Raw genomic sequence first — 24,541 nt, 5'->3', positions numbered from 1 at the left:
ATAAAGTTAATGTTCATCATATGAGTACTTGCGCAGTATATTATAGACCACACAAAGAATAGTGAAGTAATATTTTATGTCAAATATCAGTGTTGACAACCACGAAACGCCTGAACCTGACAGAAGCATGTATAACCATTTTTAGGTGAATGTGGTTAATTTACTCATTGGTTTATTTGAAACATATTTTAATACCATCAGGAGACAACAAAGATGAATTAAACATCATTGGATAAACTCATTCGGCTGTAAAAGAAAAAAAATTGTTCTAAGGACGTTACGTTTTAAATCTGGCAATACTGATGTCTAACCTAAAAATCTAGAAAACGTCAACGTCAACATATATAAACAAATTATTTATTAGTCATCCGAATAACCTTCGTCGTCGTCATCGTCGAGAAAAATCGGGTGTACGATAAAAACTAATCACTTAAAAATAGACTAGTGCGCTTCTCGCTTCCAATCTTATAGTATAAAATAAGCATCTTCGACCGCAAATACCTATTCTAGGCGTATATTTCGTGAAACGGTAAATAACCATGAGCGTATTAGGTTTTAACGATATTATTAACGGTCCGCTGGCCCAGTTCCTGCAAATTTCCTCCCAAATAGGGGGCGATGTGGGGGAGCACTCGAAGCTAGTGCAGGAGGCTTTCAACGCCCAACTGCAATTCGTCCAGCTCGCTACACAATCCTCTCAACCAGCCGCTAACGACTTGATGAACCTGTTGAAACCTACCAGCGACAAGATAAGCGCCATCCAAAATTACAGGGAGAAACACCGCACCTCCGAGTTTTTCAACCACTTGTCCGCCGTAAGCGAGAGCATCCCCGCCCTGGGATGGGTGACTATCAGCCCTGCCCCGTCCCCGTACGTGAAGGAGATGAACGACGCGGGCCAGTTTTATACAAACCGCGTCTTGAAAGACTGGAAAGAAAAGGATAAGAAGCATGTCGAATGGGTCAAAGCTTGGGTGCAAACGCTGAGCGATCTTCAGGCTTATGTTAAGCAGTACCACACCACTGGATTAGTTTGGTCAGGTAAGAGATCAGGTCTCAGTATCATTCGCAACCACATTGAAATAAGGGGGTTGAATACTTGTTTTGATGGGTCACACTAGTTTAAGAAAAATTTCACTTGGACTTACATACATATTTTTGCCTGTTGATCATGAATCTGGCATTCTGGTTTGCTTTTAAAGATACTGTTACTCAAAAGTTGTAACTCTCAATAGTTGTAACTCTCAATAGACTATTTCAGGAAGTAACTTCTGGTTATTAAAATTCGTAAAATAACACCTTCATTTCACCATTGTATACTATGGACCTTCATTCACCCATTTCAAAAATTTTCACAAAATAGGAACTTCTGTTTTCCTGTTTTGGCTTCATGTTGTAAAAGAAATCATCCTTTCACTAGTGTATTTGTTATTATTTCTTGGTAATCTCATGAAAAGTCAAAGTCAAGAAATAAAAATAATAATGTTGCCATGTTATGTAAAGATCAAACCATTTTTTTTATAAGCCTTATTCATTGCATTTAACGTGTCTTCTTTCAAATGAAACACTACGCAAATCAACAGTTCTAGTTTTCGGCGAATATTTCAAAAACAACCACTGATATTCTCAATCTGAAAAAAGATTATTCTTGTTCCACAAAATAACAAACTTTCGGAAAATTTAACCCGCCTTGTAGGTCTTACCGTTTCCAAGATAGCAATAGCTAAAAAAACTGCCTGTATATAAAAAATACATCAGTAGGGTTTATTGAAATGGTCTTCAATATATCAGTGTTCTAAATACATTCATTTGAACTTATTCAATGACATCACTTGAGGTGGTTCAAGTATTCACCAAACTGGTGATGTTTATCTAGAACAGGATGTAAGAACGTAATATAACTTTTAATCTTATCAGTGGAAGACCGTAAAATAAAACAATTTAACCTACTGTACCAGGCTGTTATTCCAAATGAAATTGAACAGAAAAAATATTTATTGAATGCAGTTATTTAAACTCACCTTCAGTTTATAGGTACATTCCTCATCTGTGTTAAAATATCTTAGCTAATAAGAGAATTGTAATGGAATCTCTTAAGTTATATTTGCAGGCTGCATATAATCATAGATGGGCGTCGCTTCGTTTGTCTCAATTGGATGACCTAACTTTGTTTGTATACGATTAGGGACAGGTAGCCAGATTTTATTATTGTTCATTGCCTCTTCATTTCTATTGAAATCATCCCTGTGGTTCTGAATTTCTTTTGCCTAAGGTTCTCTGGAGCCCTTAGCTGCCCTCAACAGGCTTGACTGTCGTTAGGGTTATTATTGTTTGGGTTTCCATTGGGAATTGGATTTTTGTGTTAAGGTTGTCAAGCATTTACAATATTATACTCACAAAATATTTATAAAACCATGATGTTACAACTGATTCAACATCGTTGCATGCCTTTGTTGGTGGGTGGTACTTAAACAACACATCGATATTTGTTTCAATATTTATTTCGTATATACAGGGTGTATGTACAGGTGGACGACAGATGCTTTAATAGTGGGGTTAGAAAAAAAGTGTCTGAATTAAAAGTTGTAGAGAGTTTTGATTTATCACAGTGTTTTTTAATAGAACCCCCTATGTATTTTTACTTGAATTATTTTGCTCAAGAGAGTCGTTTCAAAAACATATGGTCGTTTGGGTTTATACGCGGTTGTCTTGAAGTTATCTTGAGATTTATTTCTCAAAATGAGTTTTTCTGCACCCTATATCTCGTACTTAGTCGAATTGAATGAGAAAAAAATTCAACCAAAAGGGCCTTGGGACTAGTTTATTTTCGTTTCCTATTCATGATTTTACCAAGTGGCGCTTTCTGCATACAGGGGTAATCAAAACTCTGGATCATTTTTTTTAGTTTTTTCAAATGAAACACATGCTGAAAAGAAGGCCATATGAGTCTATTGAAAACTCTTTCGTTACACCAGAACAAAAAATACGGTCTCTCGACGCGCATTTTGCTAACCAAGTTAATATAAGAGCATTTATTAATATAGGAATCCTAATATACATAGTACTGTTATAACAATCACATTTTGAAAATACAAGCAAAAGTATAACAAGAATAATAAAAACAAATAAAATCAGAGGATGGAGTGTACAACTCCCGATAGACCAATGAACTGAAGAGCTGATATAAATGTGGAAGATATGTTAAACTCAAACATATTTTTCTTTCAGATATTTAGTTAGACGGTTTTTAAAAATTAAAATGGAGTCGCTACATTTAATATCATTGGGAAGTTTATTGTAGTCCAAGAGACCCTTGTGGAAAAGAGAATTCATTGTCATGGTATATTTTGTTTAGGTAACATATAAGTTCTTATTCCCTCGTGAAGGGTAATCATGGATTTCATTTTGATAAGTTATGAACTGGTTGAAATAGGTAGGAAATTTTCTAGCAATAATTTTGAAAATAAATATCATGGAAAAATAGGAAAGCCTGTCTTTTACAGATAGCCAATCGAGAACCTGAAGCATGGTCATTATAGGGGTGTATCTATTACATTTTAGGAGTATACGCATACATCTATTTTGTAGTTTTTGCAAAGAGGATATAGAGTTTGCATCAAAAAGGTTGAGAAGTGTTGGACAGTAATTAAAATGAGGTCGAATTATCGTATTATAGACTGTTAGTAACGTTTCAAATGTCAACGTGTTACTAATTCTTGTGAAGAAGAATGTTTTTTTAATAATCTTGTTATGAATGTAATTAACTATGTATGTACCACTATGTCAGTATTTTTCTATGCAAGTGGCCTACTACTACTACCTGTTATTGATCCTATGCCAGACTACCAGTTTTTAATACCTCTAATTTGTTATGTATTTCCTCTATGTTGGTGATCATCTCTAATATTTATCGGTTTTCCATTTAGAATTATTACTTATAAGACCAAATAAAGAGATATTCGAAATAGGGCCTTTGTCGCTATTCATAGAACTCATTCCGCACTTTTCGATTTCCAAGCTTTCGAAGGCATCCAGAAACCTGTTGTCATGTACTGGTCGCAATTTCAAACATTTCTCACTTATTCTGTGGTCGTTCTCTACAGCATGTTGAGCGACAGTAGATTTCTCCGGTCTATGAAACTGAACATGCGAAACATGTTCCTTGTAGCGTTTGGTTTGACCAACATATTTCTCAACAGACAATCCTAGCTGCTTATTTCGTAAATCCCAGATTTTTTTTCCGTCTTGTCTTTCGGACTGCCCAACACTTGTTGAAGTGTATGTACAGTTTTGAAAGTCCCTCTTATATTCAATTTTTTGACCAACCCATTGGTTCATATGGAGGCACTCAAATAATGAAACTTTACATCAAGTTAATTGTACTAAATTCTTAGGTGTTGATATTGATAATAAAATTACCTGGAAGTTCCATGTTGATAGTGTCAAACTGAAGGTCAGTAAACATATATATTTACTTCGTCGATTGAAACAAACAGTCTCTCTTGATGTTCTCAAGTTTTTATACCACAGTTTAATTCAGTCAGTAGTTTCCTATAGGCTCAAACAGTGGGGCTTATCAGCTAAAGCTGATGAAGTTTTTGTTATTCAGAAAAAGGTAATCAGAATTCTGGCTGGTGCATCATCAAGTGAACACTGCAGGCCATTATTCATTCTTTATAGTTTGTTAACAATGCTTAGTTTGTATATCTACCAAACTCTGATATATATATAAAAAACAATATTTTAATTATTCCTAGAAATGAGCAAATACATGAACATTTCACCAGAAATAACTCTCAACTACATCAACCTTATAGTAGATCGACAGTATCAAAGAATCACCCCATGTGCGTTGGTGTTAAGCTATATAATGAGCTTAGTGAGGACATTAAATCCTCAAATGTCAATGTCTTTAAAAGGTGACTTAAGATTTTTCCATTGCAAAAAGCATACTACTCTGTGGATGAGTTTCTCCTCGAATCCTAATTTGATTGTAGCTTATTAACTTTTTTTTATGTTGATATTTTTATGTTTGTTTGACCTGTTGAATCAGCCAGTATTTTATGATGATGTTGTGTTTTTTGTCTAATGTGTCTAAAGTTACACAATTTGTTTTGTTTGTATTAAAAAGACGAGACATATCAGAAGACCAGACTGAAAAGTGGTGCATTGTGGTGTTAATTTTTGTTTTCAGAATTTCAGAGTTTTCTCGTGTAAAAAGTAGCGTTGAGTCATCTGCATACAGTGTAGTGAATGCATCAGTTAAGATCAGTGGTAGCTCATTAATATATAAGACGAATAGTATTGGTCCCAAAATAGAGCCTTGAGGTACCCCATAGTCATTCCTTTGAGGAGATGACCGTTATGTTTTACCATAATGAGAGATTTTTACAATTTGTTTCCGTCCTTACAGATACGAGCTAAACCAGTCATGAATTTTACCTCTTTTACCAAATTTATACAACTTATCAAGCAGAGTTTCGTGTTGAACACAATCATAAGCTCGACTTAAATCACAAAATATTCCTGTTGGATTTTCACCCTTCTCAGTAGCTATTAATACTTTCTCATAGAAAGGGATAGAGTATAGAGTATACTATATCCACTATCAAGGCCATATGAGAATAGACCATACTATGAGCTTTCAGAAAATGTAGTATTTGACTACTTGGGGAGAATTGTTTAGGAAAATTTGAAAAAGCTGTTGAAGCAATAACGATTTTGGTTACAAAATACTCTTGAAATGGGTTAATCTACGAAAGATGTTCAAACACTATTCCATTTTGAGCTATGTATAAATTAAGTCCATCTTCAATTTCTTCTCCGACTTCAATTGGTCATTAGGCTTGTCCTTTAAGGACACCTTGAGTCCAGCAATGCATTTGTGGTTCAGCCTAGTACCACTGATGAGACCGGGTGGGTCGAAACAGCGCTATCTGATGTTGAATTATGGATGTGTTGTGTTTAGTTGCCTTTCATTAAGAGCTGCAGTAACAGGTAGCACTGTATGTTGATGTCAAAGCTTGGTTTTGCAGCTGACCGCCTTGGGGAGCCTCATTTATCTTTGACATTCCATGATTTAGTTCTCTGTCAAGCCCATAGATGGCGTATTCGTAGGGGGAGATGTCATTGCCTCAACACACTCATTTGGATATGAATGACCATATTAAACAATTTTTATTTCTTATTATTGAAGTTGAAGTAAAATATAAGCTGAAAGATGAAATTTGAGGCATGACTATGCCCTAATATTTTTAAAATGGTAAAACTCGTGTACGTTTTGGCTTTGTCCAAATTTTCCTTGAGTCAGTTTTTTTTTTTACAATTGAACTGCACTATGACAAAAATCCTGGCCATCTGAATATGTCAAGAGTGCATATGTCTGTGTTTTTGTCAATACCTTTACATACAATTGTCAGTGGAAAATTATCCAATTTCAAATTTTTTGTGCTGTGTTGAATGTAAAAGAAATGATAGTGTCGGAGAGAATAGACAATTTTATTGTGGACTTCAGTTTTTAATCATGAAAGCCAAGGTAAATAATTACAAAAATGATTCATTAACACCACAAAAGGTAATTTATCATGTTGTTTGATAGATAAAAAAGTCACATGACTAAGTGAGAAGATAAACATGGAATAATTGCCTTTTATAGGAGTATTATAAAGATCTGATTTTTTTCTCGGATATGCTTTGAATATCTAATCTTTCAAAGGATTGGTGTTTATTTTGATCTCTTAAATATGTCGTGTTTTGTAGGCAGGCACTTAATTCAACTCCTGTTGAATAAATATACTTATGCAACCTTTGTTTTTGACGAAATCAGGAGTTCTGCCAAAAGATGAAGTAAAAATAAACTCATTTCAAATTGATTCTAGTATATAGTGTGCGGTACCAAAAACGAAACGGATCGAATATCTTCAAGACATTTGTTTGGAGGTGGTTGACAATCTGCAAGACACATTTGTCGAGAAAACTAGCCAGAAATAGTTAGATTTTCATAACCTCATCTGCATAAATGAATCTTTTGAGTGTATTATCATCCCCATTGGTTCGAATAATTGGATTTAAAGTACTTGAATATTAATAATAAGGATGTTGACAACAAATATTTCTCTGGACCATTATAATAATAATATAATATATTACAGGGTAATTGTTCTGCAACATAAAGACGTAAAATGCAACGTCAGACAGATTGTACGAATATTAAAAAGAAACAGCATCAGTAAGCAGTAAGAATAAAAACATCTTAATATAAAATGTAGTGAACAGTAATCCAGATATTCCTGAATTGAATATGGTTCCAAATCTATAAGGAAATCTTTCACATATATTTTTTTTATTTTTTAAGGCTCTGACAGGATTTAATATTTTGTGGTAATTTATTGAAAAACTTTATTGATGCATATGACGGATGCTTTTCTGTTTGTGTTAGTTTATGAATAAGGAGACATATATTTTCATTCCGCCAAGGGCCCTGATGATTTTGCCTGTTACTGATATTTTTTATTTTATCTAGACTTTATTGAAATAAGCATCCTGTATTATGGAAAATATTGTTATTATCCATATTTCTTCAGATAATTTTTTTTCTTCTGTTCAATGTTTCTTCATTGCAATACAACTTGGACTTCTGTATAATTTTGTATGTGGCTAGATTTCATTATCAATCCTTTGAAAATTAGTATCTGTATTTTTCTAGTTATGCTTTTTAATAATCAGTTATACAAAAACATACAAATAACATTACCCTGAACATACTCGTGAACCAATTGTTGACTTCTGATCAAAATTGGCCAAAATTAGTTTTCTTTATTGAATAAGATTGAAATTCTGTTTGAAGTGCCAATTCATAGAATAGCTAGGTCTGTTTTTAAAACAAGACAAGAAAAATCAAAGTTTCCAAAATGATTATCAACCATTTTTAAAGAATGGGAAATATAAAGTAGCGTTATGTAAATGTTTTTTTTCAATAAGTAAATGTAGAAAATAATTATAGAAATGATTCAACCATATATACTAAAAAAAGTAGGAATGATATATATTAAGAATATTCTTTATTGTCGGAAAAAATATGTCACATTTTGGCAGTATGTTAAATGCTTAAATATACAATTTAAAAATTGGTACAAAATTGTCAAATTATTCAACAAACTCTGTTCCGACTATATACCGAATCACGTTTTTAAATCAAAATTACAGAATCAATAAATCATCGACACAAAAACATCATTGATTTGATTTTCTTAGCGAGTTATTTTTTGGAACTTTGAGAATTTTTTTTCAGTTTGACAAACTCATCATTGGGTAAAATTGATAAAATCTAGTTCCACGTTTGAAGGAAGTATAAGATTCAGAATTTATTGTAAAGTCTGCTACCAGAGTTATTTTTTGACAGGACTATTTTGTTTTTAAGAACTTTATTATTGATTAAGTGCTATGAACATGTTCAATGGTTTATCTGTCTTTAAGCTACTGCATCGGGGAAACTGGTTATGTTTCCAGAATTACCAGAATACTTCAAAAACAGGAACCCAATTCCTGAGCAAGCAGAAAATATCGCGAAGTATTTCACAACTGTTTTCAAACCTAACTCATTCATAGACGTAGTGTTTTTCCTGATGTTTTCGCTATTTTCACTTATTTTATTGAATAATGACAACATATGTTCGAAATTTTTGTGTAGCTTATTATTTTCTCTGTTGATGCGGCTCTGTTGATTTCGTATCACGTTGTTTTTTTGATTCAGATTTTTTACTTCCGCTTTGAGATACTTAATGTCGGACACTAGTTTGTTTTGGATCAGGAGTACCTCATTTTCCAGACTGCTTTCAAGCTCACCATTCTCCTCCATAAGATCTTCAATGATTGTGACCATTATCATTTGTAAGTGACTCAGCTCCTTCAAGTCTTTTTCCAGTTTTACGTTTCGGATGTTGGCCTTCCTTAAGTCGGTTTCTTGCTTTAGATTATCGATGACAGGCGTAAGCGAATCCTCTCTGCGTTTTAATTCGTCAGCCAGGCACGTTAATGGACTCCCTTGTTCCGAACCGGATAGGCTAGCGTCGAAAATATTCGTTTCTGGTTGGTAAGATCTCATTCTCAGTTCATTCATTTCGTTGATGTGTTTGGTAATTGTGTACTCTTGTTGTTTCAAAACCTCATTTAGTTCTTCATCTGCAAGATCTACTTCGATGCTTTTTTCGAAATGGCTGTGCTTCGTTCTGAGCCCTAATTCTCCAGTCAACTCTGTTATACGTATATCCAATTGGTAAATTTCATCCGCTGGCAGCGTGTCATCTTCATGAGTGCCTTTCTCCATATGGCAACCTACATCTGCAACAGGCTCCTCGATGTTTTTTTCATAATTCCCTTCCATTTTGACGCTGTGTATCGCTCCGAGCTCCGATTCTTCAGTAAACTCAAATTGGTGAATTTTATCCTTTGGCACTGTCTTCTCTCCGTGAGCTTTGTTCTCCGTATGGCAGTCTTCATCTGAAATAGCCTCTTCAATAGCCTCCTCAATGCTTTTTTCATAATCCCATTCCATTTTGTGTCTGCGTATCGTTCCAAGCTCCAGCCCTTCAGTAATCTCAATTATGGGTATTCCATGAGCTTTGTTCTCCGTATGGCAGCCGTCATGTGAAATAGCCTCTGCAATAGCCTCCTCTATGCGTTTCTCGTAATCCTCCAAATCTCTAGTCAACTCAATTGTTGGTATCTGAAACTGATACATTTTATCCGTTGATATCATGTTATCTCTATCAGCTTCGTTCTCCGTATAGCAACAGTCCATTTTGTTTCCTTTTATTGGGGAAAATTTGCTTTTGTCGTATGCTTTCTCTTCGCAACACTGGATATTCATTGTGTTTGATATTTTTAATACTCTGATCAGGTTTTATTTCGTTTATTTCAACGGTCACTTCGAATTTGTGGCGAGTTTATCCAACTTTTGACAGGAGTTCTACTTTCTTCCCTTTTTTTTTCAAATCAGGTCCGCAAAAAAGATTCTTTATCAGAGGTTATTTTTCAGTTTTACTTTTTTATGTAGTCGAAGATTCATAAAAAACGTTCAACCTGTTTCTTATTTGATGTTTATTCAGAGCAGATTGTTGAGTTTTCACATTTGAAATAGTAATAATAGTAAATTGTATCATCTAGCCTGACAAAATTTGACATTAATGGTTATGAAACTTCTGTTGCTATTTGATATTACTATTCAATTTGAGGATTCACTTATACCTACCAACATATTTTTGTTGCAATTCAATATCGATTTGATACAAAATAAAAAAATCAGTTGATAATTTTACTCCGGAGAATGAAGTTTGTAAATCATTTCTCGCAGTTAGAATGCTATAATAATAATAATAATAATATCCTTTATTGCCATATAAATCTACAATGGACAGGACAACGTCAATAGGTTTTGACATTTACAATATTTGTTATATATAATGATAATAATAGTATAATAAGGTACAGTACAATAATAAATAAGACGGTGGAATAATAATATAGTAACAATAGTAATAGTAATATCCTTCCTATAAATCTACATTGACGTCAGTGGGTTAAGATTTGCAATAGGTGATATTTATTACAACTACCGTTCCCATATCAAAATTTTTATAATTTTATAATTTTGCGCAGTGCTCAGTTATGGTGCAATCGCATAGAGACCCATCACCAACTGTCGAAACTATAATAAACTTTGGTTTTTAGATAATCAATGACTGAGAGTCTGAATTTGTTGTGATTTTTTTGTATTTCTAATTTCTCTTGGGAGAGATTGATAAGCTTTTATGGCTTTGTAATGCGGTCCTTTTTCAAAAAATGATGAATTATGTCTCTGTATGCTTAGTTCATTCTTGTGTCTGGTATTTATAGTAATTTGGTTTGAGTAAAGATCACAGTTTCTCATGAAGATACTATAATGTTTTTTGACAAACATGACTAATTGCAGAAAACAGATTGAAGGAACTGTTAATATGTCTAGCATCTTGAAGTGTGGTCTACATGTTGATCTATGAGGTAGTTTTAACATACAGCGAATTATCTTTTTTTGAGTTTTGAAGATTTTATATGACTGTGTGGATGATCCCCAGAAAATAATTCCGTATTGAATAATAGATTGAGTATGCGCATGATAGTATATCTTCAGACTATCTAATGATACTTGATCTCTTAGTGCACGGATTAGACCTACTGTAGTACCCAGTCTAGAGTTAAGTTTGTTTAGATGGATGCCCCATGTAAGATTATTTTCCACTGTGATCCCTAAGCATTTAATATCACTTATTTCAGGAATAGATTTGTTAAGCAATTTGGCATATATCGATTCTAGCCTATTTTGGGATTTGCTGAATGTTATAAGCCCTGTTTTTCCTGTATTTAATTTTGCGTCATTTTCCTTGCACCAATCAATCATTTTTTGAGCTGCTTGGGATAATTGTCTGGAGAGGGTAGACGGGGCTTCGGCTGATACTATAACCGATGTATCATCTACAAACTGGTATACTAGTCCAGGGTCGAGTGAATTTGAGAGATCATTTGCATATACTAGGAAAAGAATTGGGCCCAGGATAGACCCCTGTGGTACTCCTTGTGTAATGGGGTTTTTAGTGGAAAGAGCCGACGAATTATTTTGAGAAACGTCCACTATTTGTGATCTCCCGGATAAGTAAGAGGTGATGAGATCATGTGCTTTGCCTCTAATACCATATCCTCCTAGTTTATTTAGTAGAATCCTGTGATTCACCATATCGAAGGCCTTTGAAAGGTCAAAGTACAAGCCACCAACACTTTTAGGTAACTCAACATTTTTCATAATTTCTGTTACAGTATTATAGATTGCAAGTTCGGTTGACCGTCCTTGTCTGAAACCATACTGTTGAGAAGCAAGTGTCTTATTCTGATTTAAAAAAGTAACGAATTGCTTGTAAATTACTCTTTCAAAAACCTTCGATGGTGATGGTAGTATAGATATGGGTCTATAGTTGTTTAAATCGGTTTTTAGCCCTTTTTTGTGAATGGGTATCACCCGTGCTATTTTCAGTGCATCAGGGAATGTGCCAGACACTAAACCATCATTTATAATGTCGACTAACGGTTCACATATGAAGCCATTTACCTTTTTCAGGATGAAAGGAGGAATGGAATCAAATCCACTAGCATATTTTGGTTGAATTTCATTTAGAATATTAAATACCTCGATATTTGTAGCTGGTTTTATAATAAGAATATTTATAAATGAACTAAGGATCAACCCAATGAGTTACCTTAGGCATGTAGCCATGTTAACTTACACTCACAAAGCATGTGAGGCACTTGAAAACAAATCTCAATTGGATACTATCTATACAGACTTCCAAAAAGCTTTCGATAAAGTAGATCATGATATTTTATTGTTGAAGTTGAGTCATTATGGTTTAACTAAAAATACTCTCAAATTGTTCAAAAGCTATTTGGAAAACAGGGATTCTCTTGTAAAATATCATGGTTCATATTCAAGAAAATTTGAAGTTACCTCTGGAGTCCCTCAGGGATCAAATTTAGGTCCCTTATTTTTTGTTCTTTCTATAAATGATTTGCCAGCAGTGCTGGAATTCTCAGAATGCCTAATGTTTGCTGATGACCTAAAAATTTATAAACAAGTACAAACAGTGAGGGATTGTGTAGTGCTACAAAAAGATCTGAACAAGGTTTATGAGTGGAGTTGTGAAAATAAATTATTTTTCAATATTGATAAATGTTCAGTAGTGTCGGTTACGCGCAAAAGAGACCTTATTCTCTTCAGTTATGAACTGAATAGGGTCCCTCTTGAAAGAAATACAGAAATAAAAGACTTAGAGATTACATATAATAATTTAGGGTTTATTATCAGGCAAACTAGAAATTTCAGCAATATACATTCGATTAAACTACTGTACTACACATTGGTTAGAAGTAAATTGGAATTTGGATCAAATATATGGTTTGGCGAATATAACTCCACATTATATGAATTGGAAAAACTTCAGAGTAAATTCTTAAGATATCTTTACTTCAAAAAATATCACGTATGGCCAGACTACCGTTTAGTGAGAACATCTCATTTGAGAGATGAATTCAGGATAATTTCTTTGCGCCCATTTTTTTTTTGAAATGTCAAGTACTAAAAGGTCTACCTTGGGACAAAATTCGAAATGTTTATTAAAGTTTCAGAGCATACTACGATATTTTTTCTTAGTCGAAAATCGGGTTTTTTTATTAGCGATTTTTTTATTGAAAAAATCGCTACGCCACTGGATTCAGAGTGCCTCTAAACAGGTGTGACCAAAATTTCATGAAAAAATATTCATTATTAACAAAGTTATGACATCTCAAACATTCGAAAACTCACACAGCTAGCAATCACAAAAAACACCCTATATCAACAGATATAGCCATGAGAATTTCTTTTTATGATTTCAACAATAAAGTGCCGCCAGATGAAAAAAAACAAATAGCGTAAATATTTTTAATGAAAATAACGGAATTACATTCAAGTTTTCACGCAAATTAACTAAAACTAAGACCTAATATTTCAATTCAAATCTTAGTTGCCATGGAAATGATATTACAGTTTGACACTTGTGAAAGATTTAAGTGTACTATTGTCAACAATATTCACCTTACAGTTATTCGAATTATTTTGTGCCATGGCTGCAAGATTGAGCGTAAGAGAGAAAATTGAAATTGTACGCCTTTCGGGAGATGACGTTAGAAGTGCTAGAGAGGTTTGTAGAGTATTTAATGAGAGACATCCAGATCGTCCTCGTATTAGCTGCGGTACGGTAAATAAAATATTCAATGAAACTGGTGCAGTATCAAAAATGATGTTAAAAAGTAATCCTGTACAAGGACGAAACAGGAATGACAGGAATGATCAAATCATTTTAGATCATTTCGGAAATAATCCTAATGCCAGTATAAGGAATGCCACTTTAGATTTGAATATCCCACGAGAAACTATTCGGAGATGTCTCAAGGCGAAGAATATTAAACCTTTCAAGCCAAAATGTTTACACACACTTCATGAAGGCGACGAAGCAAGACGCCTGGAATATTGTTTAAGGGCCCAAGGGGAATATTTAAACAATAGAAATTTCCTTAAAAATATTTTATTGTATACCGACGAAGCCACTTTCACTACAAATGGAGTAGTGTCATCACAGAATTGTCGCTATTGGGCGGCGGATAATCTTAACTGGGTAATAAACTGTAAAAGCCAGTATTCCCAAAAAATCAACGTCTGGTGTGGGATATTGAACGAACGAATTATTGGTCCTTTCTTTTTTGAGAAAAACAGTAATGCGCTGAGTTTTCTAGAATTTTTAAACACAGAGTTTTGGGATGCTATTCACAAGCTACCAATCAATGAACGATCAAATTTAATTGTCCAGTTAGATGGGTGTTCAGTTCATTATGCCAGAGCTGCGAGGCAATGGCTTAACGAACATTTTCCAAACCGATGGATAGGCCGTGGTAGTCCATTTATAGAGTGGCCACCCAGATCTCCAGACCTCACAGTTTTGGACTTTTTTCTCTGGGGACTTCTCACACAAAAGGTTTACAAAAACCGCTCAAGAAATGAACTTTGTGCAAGAATTCGACAGGTATGTGCAGATATTAGCCCTCAAGAACTAAGGAACGTAATCAGAAACATTCGTAAGCGCTACGACACATGTATCGAAATACGTGGTGGATTAGTAGAGGCTACTAGAATATGACTTAGAATTAATTGTTGCACAACATTTCAATAATTAGTTATTAGTTACGTTTATTAAAATTTTTTCTCCATTGTTAGTTGAATTGTGTGAATGTAATTCCGTTATTTTCATTAAAAATATTTACGCTATTTGTTTTTTTTTCATCTGGCGGCACTTTATTGTTGAAATCATAAAAAAAATGATATATTGTGACTGTTAGCTGTGTGAGTTTTCGAATTTTTGAGTTGTCATAACTTTGTTAATAATGAATATTTTTTCATGAAATTTTGGTCACACCTATTTAGAGGCACTCTGAATCCAGTGGCGTAGTAATTTTTTCAATAAAAAAATCGCTAATAAAAAATCCCGATTTTCGAAGAAAAAATATCGTATTATGCCCTGAAACTTTAATAAACATTTCAAATTTTGTCCCAAGGTAGACCTTTTAGTACTTGACATTTCAAAAAAAAATCAAAATCGATTTACAACTTCAAATTTTAGGGGGATGTTTCCATTAAAAATGGGCCACACTGTATATAAATATACAAATAAAGGTACAAATACAACGGATTACCTGACAAGGCATAAATACGCTTTACGAAGCCTAAAAGGTAGTCATCGGACAGCAAGCCATGATGGTTAAACCTCTGAAGAAGCTAGCCACTCGCGCTAGCGAAACGTCAGGAAGAAATTCCAAAAATCCACGGCTTTCAAACTCTAAAAGTAACGACTCTGAAAACCTCAGCCGTGAAAGTCTAAACCATTTTGTTAACAATGGATGCTCCAATGAAGTTTCTTTATATAAAAGATCCTATCTTTTTTTCGATGAGGAATCACCTCCTTAAATGTTTTACACTTATTCAGTTACACCCTGTATATCTACACTATTCGATATAACACTCTGATTTATTCGAGAACCAATTAATACCTCGTTCTGTTGCAGGCAAAGGGGCCGCCAAAGGAGTCCCCCCTCCACCGCCGGGCTGCCCCCCTCCCCCGCCCGTGATCGACTTCTCGAACGACGGAGGCGCAGGCGACGCGAGCCACGATCGCTCCGCCCTCTTCGCGGAAATCAACAAGGGCCAAGACATCACCAAGTCCCTGAAGAAGGTGACGTCGGACATGCAGACGCACAAGAACCCTACATTGCGCCAGGGGCCGGCGCCCTTCAAGCCCGCTTCGCAGGCCTCCGCCCCAGTGGTGTCCCCCGTGCAGCCCGCCAAGCCGCCGACCTTCACGAGGGACGGCAAGAAGTGGCTCGTCGAGTACCAGAAGGGCAAGCACGACCTGTTGGTCGACGGTGCCGAGATGAACAATGTCGTTTATTTGTTCAAGTGCGAGAATTCCACGATCACCGTTAAAGGGAAGATCAATTCCATTACGCTCGACTCGTGCAAGAAGACTTCGGTTGTGTTCGATTCGCTCGTCTCTTCGATGGAGTTCATCAACTGTCAGTCGGTGCAGATGCAGGTTTTGGGCAAGGTATGTAGCGGGATGAAGGGATCATGGTTTGTTCTTTCGGCTTCATCCGTATCTCTCATTTAACAGTTGGGCTGAAAAGTTGGCAGACTAACATTTTTTTTTTATAAAATTCATATTTAATCATCGAAAAAATGGAAATTTTTATGAATATGAAGAATTTTGTTATTTGAGAGATAATTGCAAAGCTTTGAGAAACACTTGCCATCATCATCATGTTCCTACACTTGAACATTTCAAACACACATACCCTGTATGGTATACGAGTGATATCATACGAATTGTCAAAGAAAAGGCCAAAGTACACAATAAGTACAAAAAAACTAGAAGTAATATATTTTTTGAGGAAATTAAACGTTTGAGACTTAATTTTAAACAAAAAAGTAAAGAAGCATATCAAAACTAGACACATTGGAAAAGTCTAGGGATATTTTTATAACATACTAAATATCATAAAAATAAATGCATGAGGTCGTTTAATTTCGAGTAAATTGGTACACTCGACCACCCTGTAGATTTCAATGGGTTGAACAAAGCCTGCAAAAACGGTAACTAATCTTTTATCAAGTTTTTTACAAACTGTAGGTTTTCGGCTAAAATGAATAATCTGAAAGTGTCGAGTTTGTACATTCTATGCAGTTCTTGCTCAGCAATTAAACTGGAAATATTGTGCTTTAACATGGAACGCCATCACTTACTATTGGCTGAGATGAATAGAGCTGTAGGGCTTCTTCAAGGTGGCATGCGACAAAATGATGTAGCTCTTCGTTTGGGGGTCTCCCAAAGTGTTATCAGTCGATTGTGGCGGCGTTTCCGTGAAACTGGCAGTCCAGCCGAACAACATCCAGGGCGAGGACGCGCTACAACTGTAGTTCAAGACCGAGTTTTGGTCTTAACCGCAAGAAGACAACCGACAATCACAGCACCTGAGTTGGTTAACGTGTTGCAGCAGACGCACCAGGTAACCATTGGTCGTGATATTGTCAGAAATCGACTGCATGAAGCAGATCTCCACAACAGAAGGCCACTCAGATGTCCACCTTTGTCGAGAGGCAATCGCGGTAGAAGATTAGAGTGGTGTCAAGAACATCAAAACTGGTATGCAAATGATTGGGCCACAGTTTTGTTTACAGACGAATCCAGATTTGGATTTCATCCAGATTCTCGTCGAGTAAAACTGTGGAGACGACCTGGAAATAATGAACGTTTGAGACACGTCCAGGAAGTCCACACATACAGAGGTGGTACAGTAATGCTATGGGGCGGAATCATGATCGGCGGCAGAACCGATCTCGTTTTTCCAAATCGCTCCCTCACAGCTCGACAGTACCTCGACACCATTCTTTTACCTATCGTCCGTCCGTTTGCTGGTGCTGTTGGTGAAAACTTCCACCTAATGCACGATAATGCTCGTCCACATGTCGCGCGTCTAGTGACTGACTGGCTCACCAACGAAGGAGTTGATGTATTGCCATGGCCAGCACAATCACCGGACCTGAATCCCATCGAGCATGTGTGGGACATGCTTCAACGAAGAATTACTCCGCATATGGGGAACATTCACACAACGTTTCAATTGAGAGAGCTTTTAATCGCTGAATGGGCAAATGTACCTCAACAAGACATTGACAATCTCATTTTGTCGATGCACGATAGATGTAGGGCCGTAATAAACCAGCGTGGAGGCCATACTTTGTACTGATTCCAATTTATTTTGTATTATGATTTTTTTTCGGGGTGCCAAAGAAGAGCCATATTTTTTTTTAGTTTTGCTTATATGCGCACTCAGTATTTTTGACCATTTAATAAATTTTGTTGTAAGTTACATTCGTTTAATAATCACCCGTCAACTTTTTTTTCCCTAAAGCGATCTAAAAAAAATTATTGCCATTTTTAAAAATATCCCTAGACTTTTCCGATTTGTGTATTTAGAAATACGGAAAATGACTCAAATTCGCAAAGTAGTTTGAAATTTTTGGGAATTCATTTTGACAGTGAGTTAAAATGGGATCATCATATAAATGAGCTATCAAAAAGCTAATGAGAAATCTATTTTTACTAAGAAACCTCTGACAATTTTCAAAAGCAACTCTTCAAACGGTATATTTACTTTCTATGAATCCATCATTTCTAATGGTATTGTCGCCTGGGGACATGCAACCGATTGTGATAGAATATTCCGACACCAAAGGAAAGCAATTAGAGTATTAGACAATATCGGCTACAGAGATGAATGTCGAAATTCATTCATTACATTAAAAATACTAACCTTTCCTTCTCTATATATCATGGAAAATTTAATATATGTAAAAAATAATCTATCTCAGTATGAAAGTTTTGAAAATGTGTACGACTACAACACTAGGCATAAAAATGATTTGAGTACAAACTACTGCCGCTTAAAAAGATGTCAAAATAGACCGAATTTTTGGGCTGTGAAATTTTACAATAAATTACCACAAAAAATAAGATTTCTACCTAAAATTTCAAAATCAGGATAAAATATTTTTTAATGAAAAACGCCTTCTTCAGCACCGAAGAATTCCTGCACTGTGATATAAGTTCCTTAACCATATAGGCATTTGTCGTTGTTTGAAAATACCCAATTTTAAATTTTACTGCTTTATTTTTAAATGTGCTCGTCGTCATAACTCAGATGTACTTATAACATATAAATATTTTGTATAAAAAAAAAGGAAAAACATTTCTTCTATGAATTGTAAGCATCTATTGTTTATGTAAATATTAATAATTTTAATTATATGTACATATTTACTTGTGTAAATACTGATGAATGTATAAAACACCAATAAATTATCATCTATCTATCTACAGTAGAATAAATATTCATTGAGATATGGAGCTACAAAAACAATGACATTAAAACTCACAAACTTTTCAAACAACCTAGTATGTTTGTGTCATCATCCACGATTCCAATCTTCAGTTTTTTGTCCTTATTCTTCTAACAAGTCAATTTTTGTTTCTACCTCTTCCAATAATTTTCTGCTAAATTCATCTGTTAAAATTGCAATATCATAGAGCAGTGGTCGCCAACCTGTCGATCGCGAGCTACCGGTAGCTCGCGGAGGCAATTCTGGTAGCTCTCACATCGATTTTAATTTAAAAAATACAAACTGCAAAAATCAGAGGAGCTTCCGAAAAATTCCACAAAAAAATCTAATTGTCATAATATTAAACATAAACATAAACAGCGACAACGTTGCGGTGAGCGATCTGCAGCTGACGCCATCAAGCTAGAATCGGCTAGAACCGACCAGCCGGACCAGCGCGTTAGTGTTCGAGAACGATCTGGATTGCTTTGAACGGGATAAATACGCACGGCGCGGCGACATTGCGCTTAGTTTAAAACTGGACGCGTAACCAACGTCCAGCGGTTGGGTTAGTAGAGAACAACAAAAATAATATTATGGCAAGCAGTTGTAAGAAGGTAAAGACATACCACTTTCATTCGGAATGAGAAGAACAACACTTTTACAGAAGTTAAAGATAAAAATGTGTGTTTGTTATGTAATACTTCGGTCTCTGTTGCTAAAAAAGGAAATATTGAGAGACATCATAAAACTGTACATTCTAATTTTGAAAAATCATTCCCACTACATTCTGCCGCCAGAAAGGAGAAACTGAAACAGTTAAAAAAGCAGTTAATTGGACAACAATCAATATTTTTAACAACAGTCGACAAAAATAAGGCTGCAACTGAAGCATCGTACCGTGTGTCCCAGATAATTGCACAAAAAAGAAACCTTATGAAGACGAGGAAATGATAAAACAGGCGTTTTTAGAAGCAACTGGATGAATCAACAGATGTCGTTGACACTGCCCAGATGGCCGTGTTCGTCAGGATGGTTTTTAATGATTTTACGATTAAAGAAGATCTTTTGAAGTTCATTCCACTGAAAGGACACACTACTGGACATGAATTGTTTTCTCATTTGAAAAATATTATTTCTTCCGAGAAAATTCCAATATCGAAAATGATAGGCTTGACAACCGATGGCGCTCCAGCTATGGTGGGTTGTGATAAGGGTGTGGTGGCGTTATGTCGTAAAGATGAAACTTTTCCGCAATTTCTCTGTTACCACTGCATTATCCATCAGCAAGCATTATGTGGAAATTTCCTAAAACTAAACAGCTTTATGAAACTGGTGGTAAAAATTGTGAACATGATTAGAGCTCAAGCGTTACAAAGAAGATTATTCAGAATTTGGCCGATGAAGTTGACTGTCAATACGGGGACCTACTCCTTCACTCTGAAGTCCGATGGTTAAGTAGTGGACGGGTGCTGAAACGTTTTAATGATGTCCTGTCTGGCATAGTTCAATTTTTCAAACAACGCGATGAACCGACTCCGGAACTAGAAAATTCAATCTGGCTTTTAGAGATTTTGGTTTTCTCGTGGACATTACAGAGAAATCAAACGAACTTAATTTGCAGCTTCAGGGAGAGACAAAGAACTAGCGGAAATGATTTCTGATATAAAAGCATTTATCAAAAAGCTAGAGTTTTGGGAACAAAACCTAATTAACAGCGATGCCAAGCATTTTCCTATTCTTTCAGAAAAAATATCTCAAAATCCATTAGAACCCTATGACAACAAATATCATGTAGAAATAATTTCTACCCTGAAGAATAACTTCAAAAATCGTTTAAAGGATTTCAATGAAATGGCTTTAGTAACGCAGTTTGTTGTTTCACCCTTTATGGAAATTGATATCCAACAGTTTGCAACTTGTGTTATGCAGAACTCTGGCGAAGACATCGCTGCAACAGAAATGGAAGTCATTGAGTTTCAAAATGATTTAGCCTTAAAATCGTTAGTCTCAAGTACTGAATGTATCTGGCCTATTGTGAGTAAAGACAAATATTCAGTTCTATGCCGTGTTGCCTTGAAAGTGAAAGCATTATTCAGTTCAACTTATTTGTGTGAATCTTCTTTTTCCAATATGAAGTTCATTAAGAACAAATATCGCAATCGACTTACAGATGAACATTTGGATAATTGTATTCGAATGGCTGTATCAAATTATAGTGCAAACATTAAAAAAATTATCAAGTACGTACTAGTAATATCAGTTATTTTGTTATTAGTTCATTATTAGTACCTATGTATTATGTATTACCAGTTAAATAGTAAAATAAATACACATAATGATAAATTAACTGTGGATTATTTCATTTACGTTGCATTACGAGGCTTCCGTATGGGTAGCTCGCTGTTTATTCCAAAATTAACAAAGTAGCTCAACACATTGAAGAGGTTGGCGACCACTGTCATAGAGGATACGTTAAAAATGGTTCAGAACATTGATATCGATTTTATTTCTGCAGGTTCCTACTATTTCCATTGATAAGACTGACGGTTGCCAGATTTACCTGAGCAACGAATCATTGGACGTCGAGATCGTCAGCTCCAAGTCTTCAGAGATGAACGTGCTGATACCGAAAGGCGATGGAGACTACAGAGAGACTCCGATCCCGGAGCAGTTCAAGACTACCATCACCAAAAACAAGACCCTCGCTACCGAGATTGTCGAAAGCAAGGGTTAGACTGGTACAACAAGAATGTCTGAACGAGTATTTGTCGCTAACAAGTTTTGCGTTGGTCGATTTTTATAGGAAAGTATTACTAATCAATTTTTTTAGTAGGGGCATAGAGAAATAAGTACTCCGCGTGGATTTTTTATGAATACTCCTCTTCAGGACGATCTTGCTTGAAACTATTATTTTCAGTATTGCGATATTTTTAGTTTTTAGGGCCATTATCAACTTGCTTTAGTTCGTCTTACACAAAAAGTTGTTAGCAGTGAATATTCCGTTAGTTTTAATTATATTTAAAATAATGATAATAATAGTAATAACTTAAGCAATTTCATACATTTGTAAATTCATACTTTTAATCGATTATTATAGCGATGTCGTTGTTGTTATACAATCTGAGAGGACGGAGAATTCGTCAGGATAGCGAGATGGGGCTCGAACTGGCTTTTGAAGGGTTTTGAGTTTGTGGTGTCAGGTGTGGGGCAGTTTGTAAGATAACAATTGGAGATAAGTGACTGGAAAATTGACAAAAAAATCTTAATTGCATGAGGAGCGTTTCATATGAACTACTTATGTTTGGGGCCCTCAGTATCCTTTTTCCTGGTCAGAAATGATCTTTTTATGTCCATTAGTACTGCTTCCCCATATATCACCTCCATGTTCGAATAATCTTTCCCAAGTCTGAAAAAACAGGGTCTTCCATTCAAAACTACTTTGTTGTACCTGTAAAACCAGATGCCAATTCAATGATACCAGGAAATTAGCAATATCCGTCCAACTGCCAAATTTTTTTCGTGGAGAGCAGTGGAGGTTCTTGTGTAGTTCGATGCGATTCTCTCTCCTTTCTTGTTAGTCGATCACCTGGTGTGGAATCATATCATTGCATTTAACTTAAATTATATTTTTGCGCCTGCTTTACTTTGTGCTATTTATTGTGAGATAACTATATTATTCCATATATCACGCTTTTAATAAAGACATTCGAAACGATTGTTTGTTTATTTTTTCCTATGAAAAAGAAAATGAGAGTAAGGAGGATCATTTGGAACAATATCAGAATAGAACAAAATGTTCGATATATGATTTTCTCAATGTTCTTGAATAAAAGCGTCAGAGAAAATGAGTTCAGCTCTTCTAGAAAAAGAACGAACAAAGTATAATTTAAATTTCAGTGATGTTAAAGCCAATTGTAACCTTTATATTCAGGTAATCAAACTTCAAGTTGCCAATATTATAAAGTCTTAATATACTCTCTAATCATTACATTACTCTATACCTAAAGAAATATAGATTAGACAGACAGTGTTATGAATTTTGACATAAATATGTCGGTTATGCAGAGTTTTATATTGAAAAATTCTACTTTCGTGGTAGTAGTGATTTTTTCAAAACTACATAATAGTAAATTTGAATAATCATACCAATTTGCGTCCTGGTTCTCTTATTACAACTACATAGAATTATTGAAAAATCAGTAAAGAAATGAATGAATAAATTTGCATGATGTTTCAATTGAAAATGTATTACGTTCTATTCTGTTTTTGCCTTATATTAATGACGTTAGATGCGTTAGACGTAGATACATCCATTGGTCCTTTTTTTTTAAATATGGAGTAAAGATACATACACAATCCAAATTTGAGTTATTTTCCACTAATACAAGAAACAGATTTTGTAATGCAGACTATCAAGTCCAACTTTTAATCCAGTGAAGAATCACATCTTTATTTATAATGGGGCTACATCATCAAACCTTTTGCCAGAAGAATTGGAGGTCTTTTTTTAATCTGGATAGCATACAAAGTATAAAGGCAGCGAGGATGAGTATTTTCATAGGACATTTCTGAAAAAATTGAAGTTTTTGTTATATGAACGAATTTTCGAAATAACGTAACACTTTGGGAATTCGAATTTCTCGTTTTAATAAATTTCCACTCAGTTAGATTATTAATCTAAGAAATAATAAATAGTAAATTATGACTGCCCCTGTATATGTTATCTTCGTCTGGATGTAGTAATAATGAGGGTATTTTCCTTGGAATGTTAAGATATATTCAAATCTGAATTACTACTACTGATGGTGACTCAGTTTCGTTAACTGGAATTATGATAAATCTTAAAGTAATTTTATGATTCATTGTACCTAGTTCTCCAAAATGACGAATTTCATTAACAAATGGCAACCAGTTTATTATAATTCAACCTTACAACTACCGCATAGATGAAATCCACGTGTAAAATAGTACCTCGTTTTATATTTTTTACAATTGCTTTGTCAGTCTTTCCATAGAGGTTTATCTTAAAATGGAGTAAACTCTGTTTCTTGTTGCATAATTCAAATTTCTACTTGTTGTTTTGACTATGAGCGCAACGTTGCCAACTTGGGGTCGATTTGGTGGTTAGTTCCGAAATTAGAAAGTATTTCATATTACGAAACGGAATTTAAGTTTGGAATTTTGTTAAAGAGATATTTGGTTGAGTAGTACTAATTGAATGGTTGTGTCGTAAATCCAATCACATATTTTTCCTGCTTTACAAAAAATAATATACATTTTGGAACGTAGTCTGAAAGCGTGGCTCAAGTAGTGACGTCACAGTCACTTCCGAATAAATGAACCATTTTCTTATAGAACTAACGAATAATATCAATTTTATCGTTTCTTTTTTCTGGTAAAAGTGTAACAGGTTTTGAAGTATTGTGTTATCTAACGAAGAAAACTGCTATTTCTCCCTATTTCTATGAGGTTTTAAAATCCCTGGGGAAA

At 34.9% G+C, this 24,541-nt stretch overlaps 1 protein-coding gene and 1 long non-coding RNA gene across 2 annotated transcripts; one reads left to right on the top strand and one right to left on the bottom strand.

The window, feature by feature from the left end:
- Positions 1-355: 355 nt before the first annotated feature.
- On the top strand, positions 356-22,766 carry capt (adenylyl cyclase-associated protein 1). Its single transcript, XM_074176798.1, has 3 exons — positions 356-1,041; positions 15,679-16,217; positions 21,567-22,766. Exons 1-3 carry the CDS (start codon positions 540-542, stop codon positions 21,783-21,785), a joined length of 1,260 nt encoding a protein of 419 aa, XP_074032899.1. The 5' UTR covers positions 356-539; the 3' UTR covers positions 21,786-22,766.
- LOC141482879 (uncharacterized) lies at positions 22,255-24,167 on the bottom strand. The gene is made up of 2 exons (XR_012465775.1): positions 23,920-24,167; positions 22,255-23,619 (listed from the first exon to the last, which is right to left on the bottom strand). It is a non-coding gene; the product is annotated as an uncharacterized lncRNA (long non-coding RNA).
- Positions 24,168-24,541: the final 374 nt, after the last annotated feature.

The sequence above is a fragment of the Leptinotarsa decemlineata genome, unplaced genomic scaffold, assembly GCF_025532065.1.
Source record: "Leptinotarsa decemlineata unplaced genomic scaffold, Ldec_3_MD MMD2_tig00002082_RagTag_RagTag, whole genome shotgun sequence".
In the NCBI taxonomy this organism is placed as follows: domain Eukaryota; kingdom Metazoa; phylum Arthropoda; class Insecta; order Coleoptera; family Chrysomelidae; genus Leptinotarsa; species Leptinotarsa decemlineata.
The sequence above is the reverse complement of the archived record's forward strand: the minus strand, read 5'-3'. Positions and strand labels throughout refer to the sequence as shown.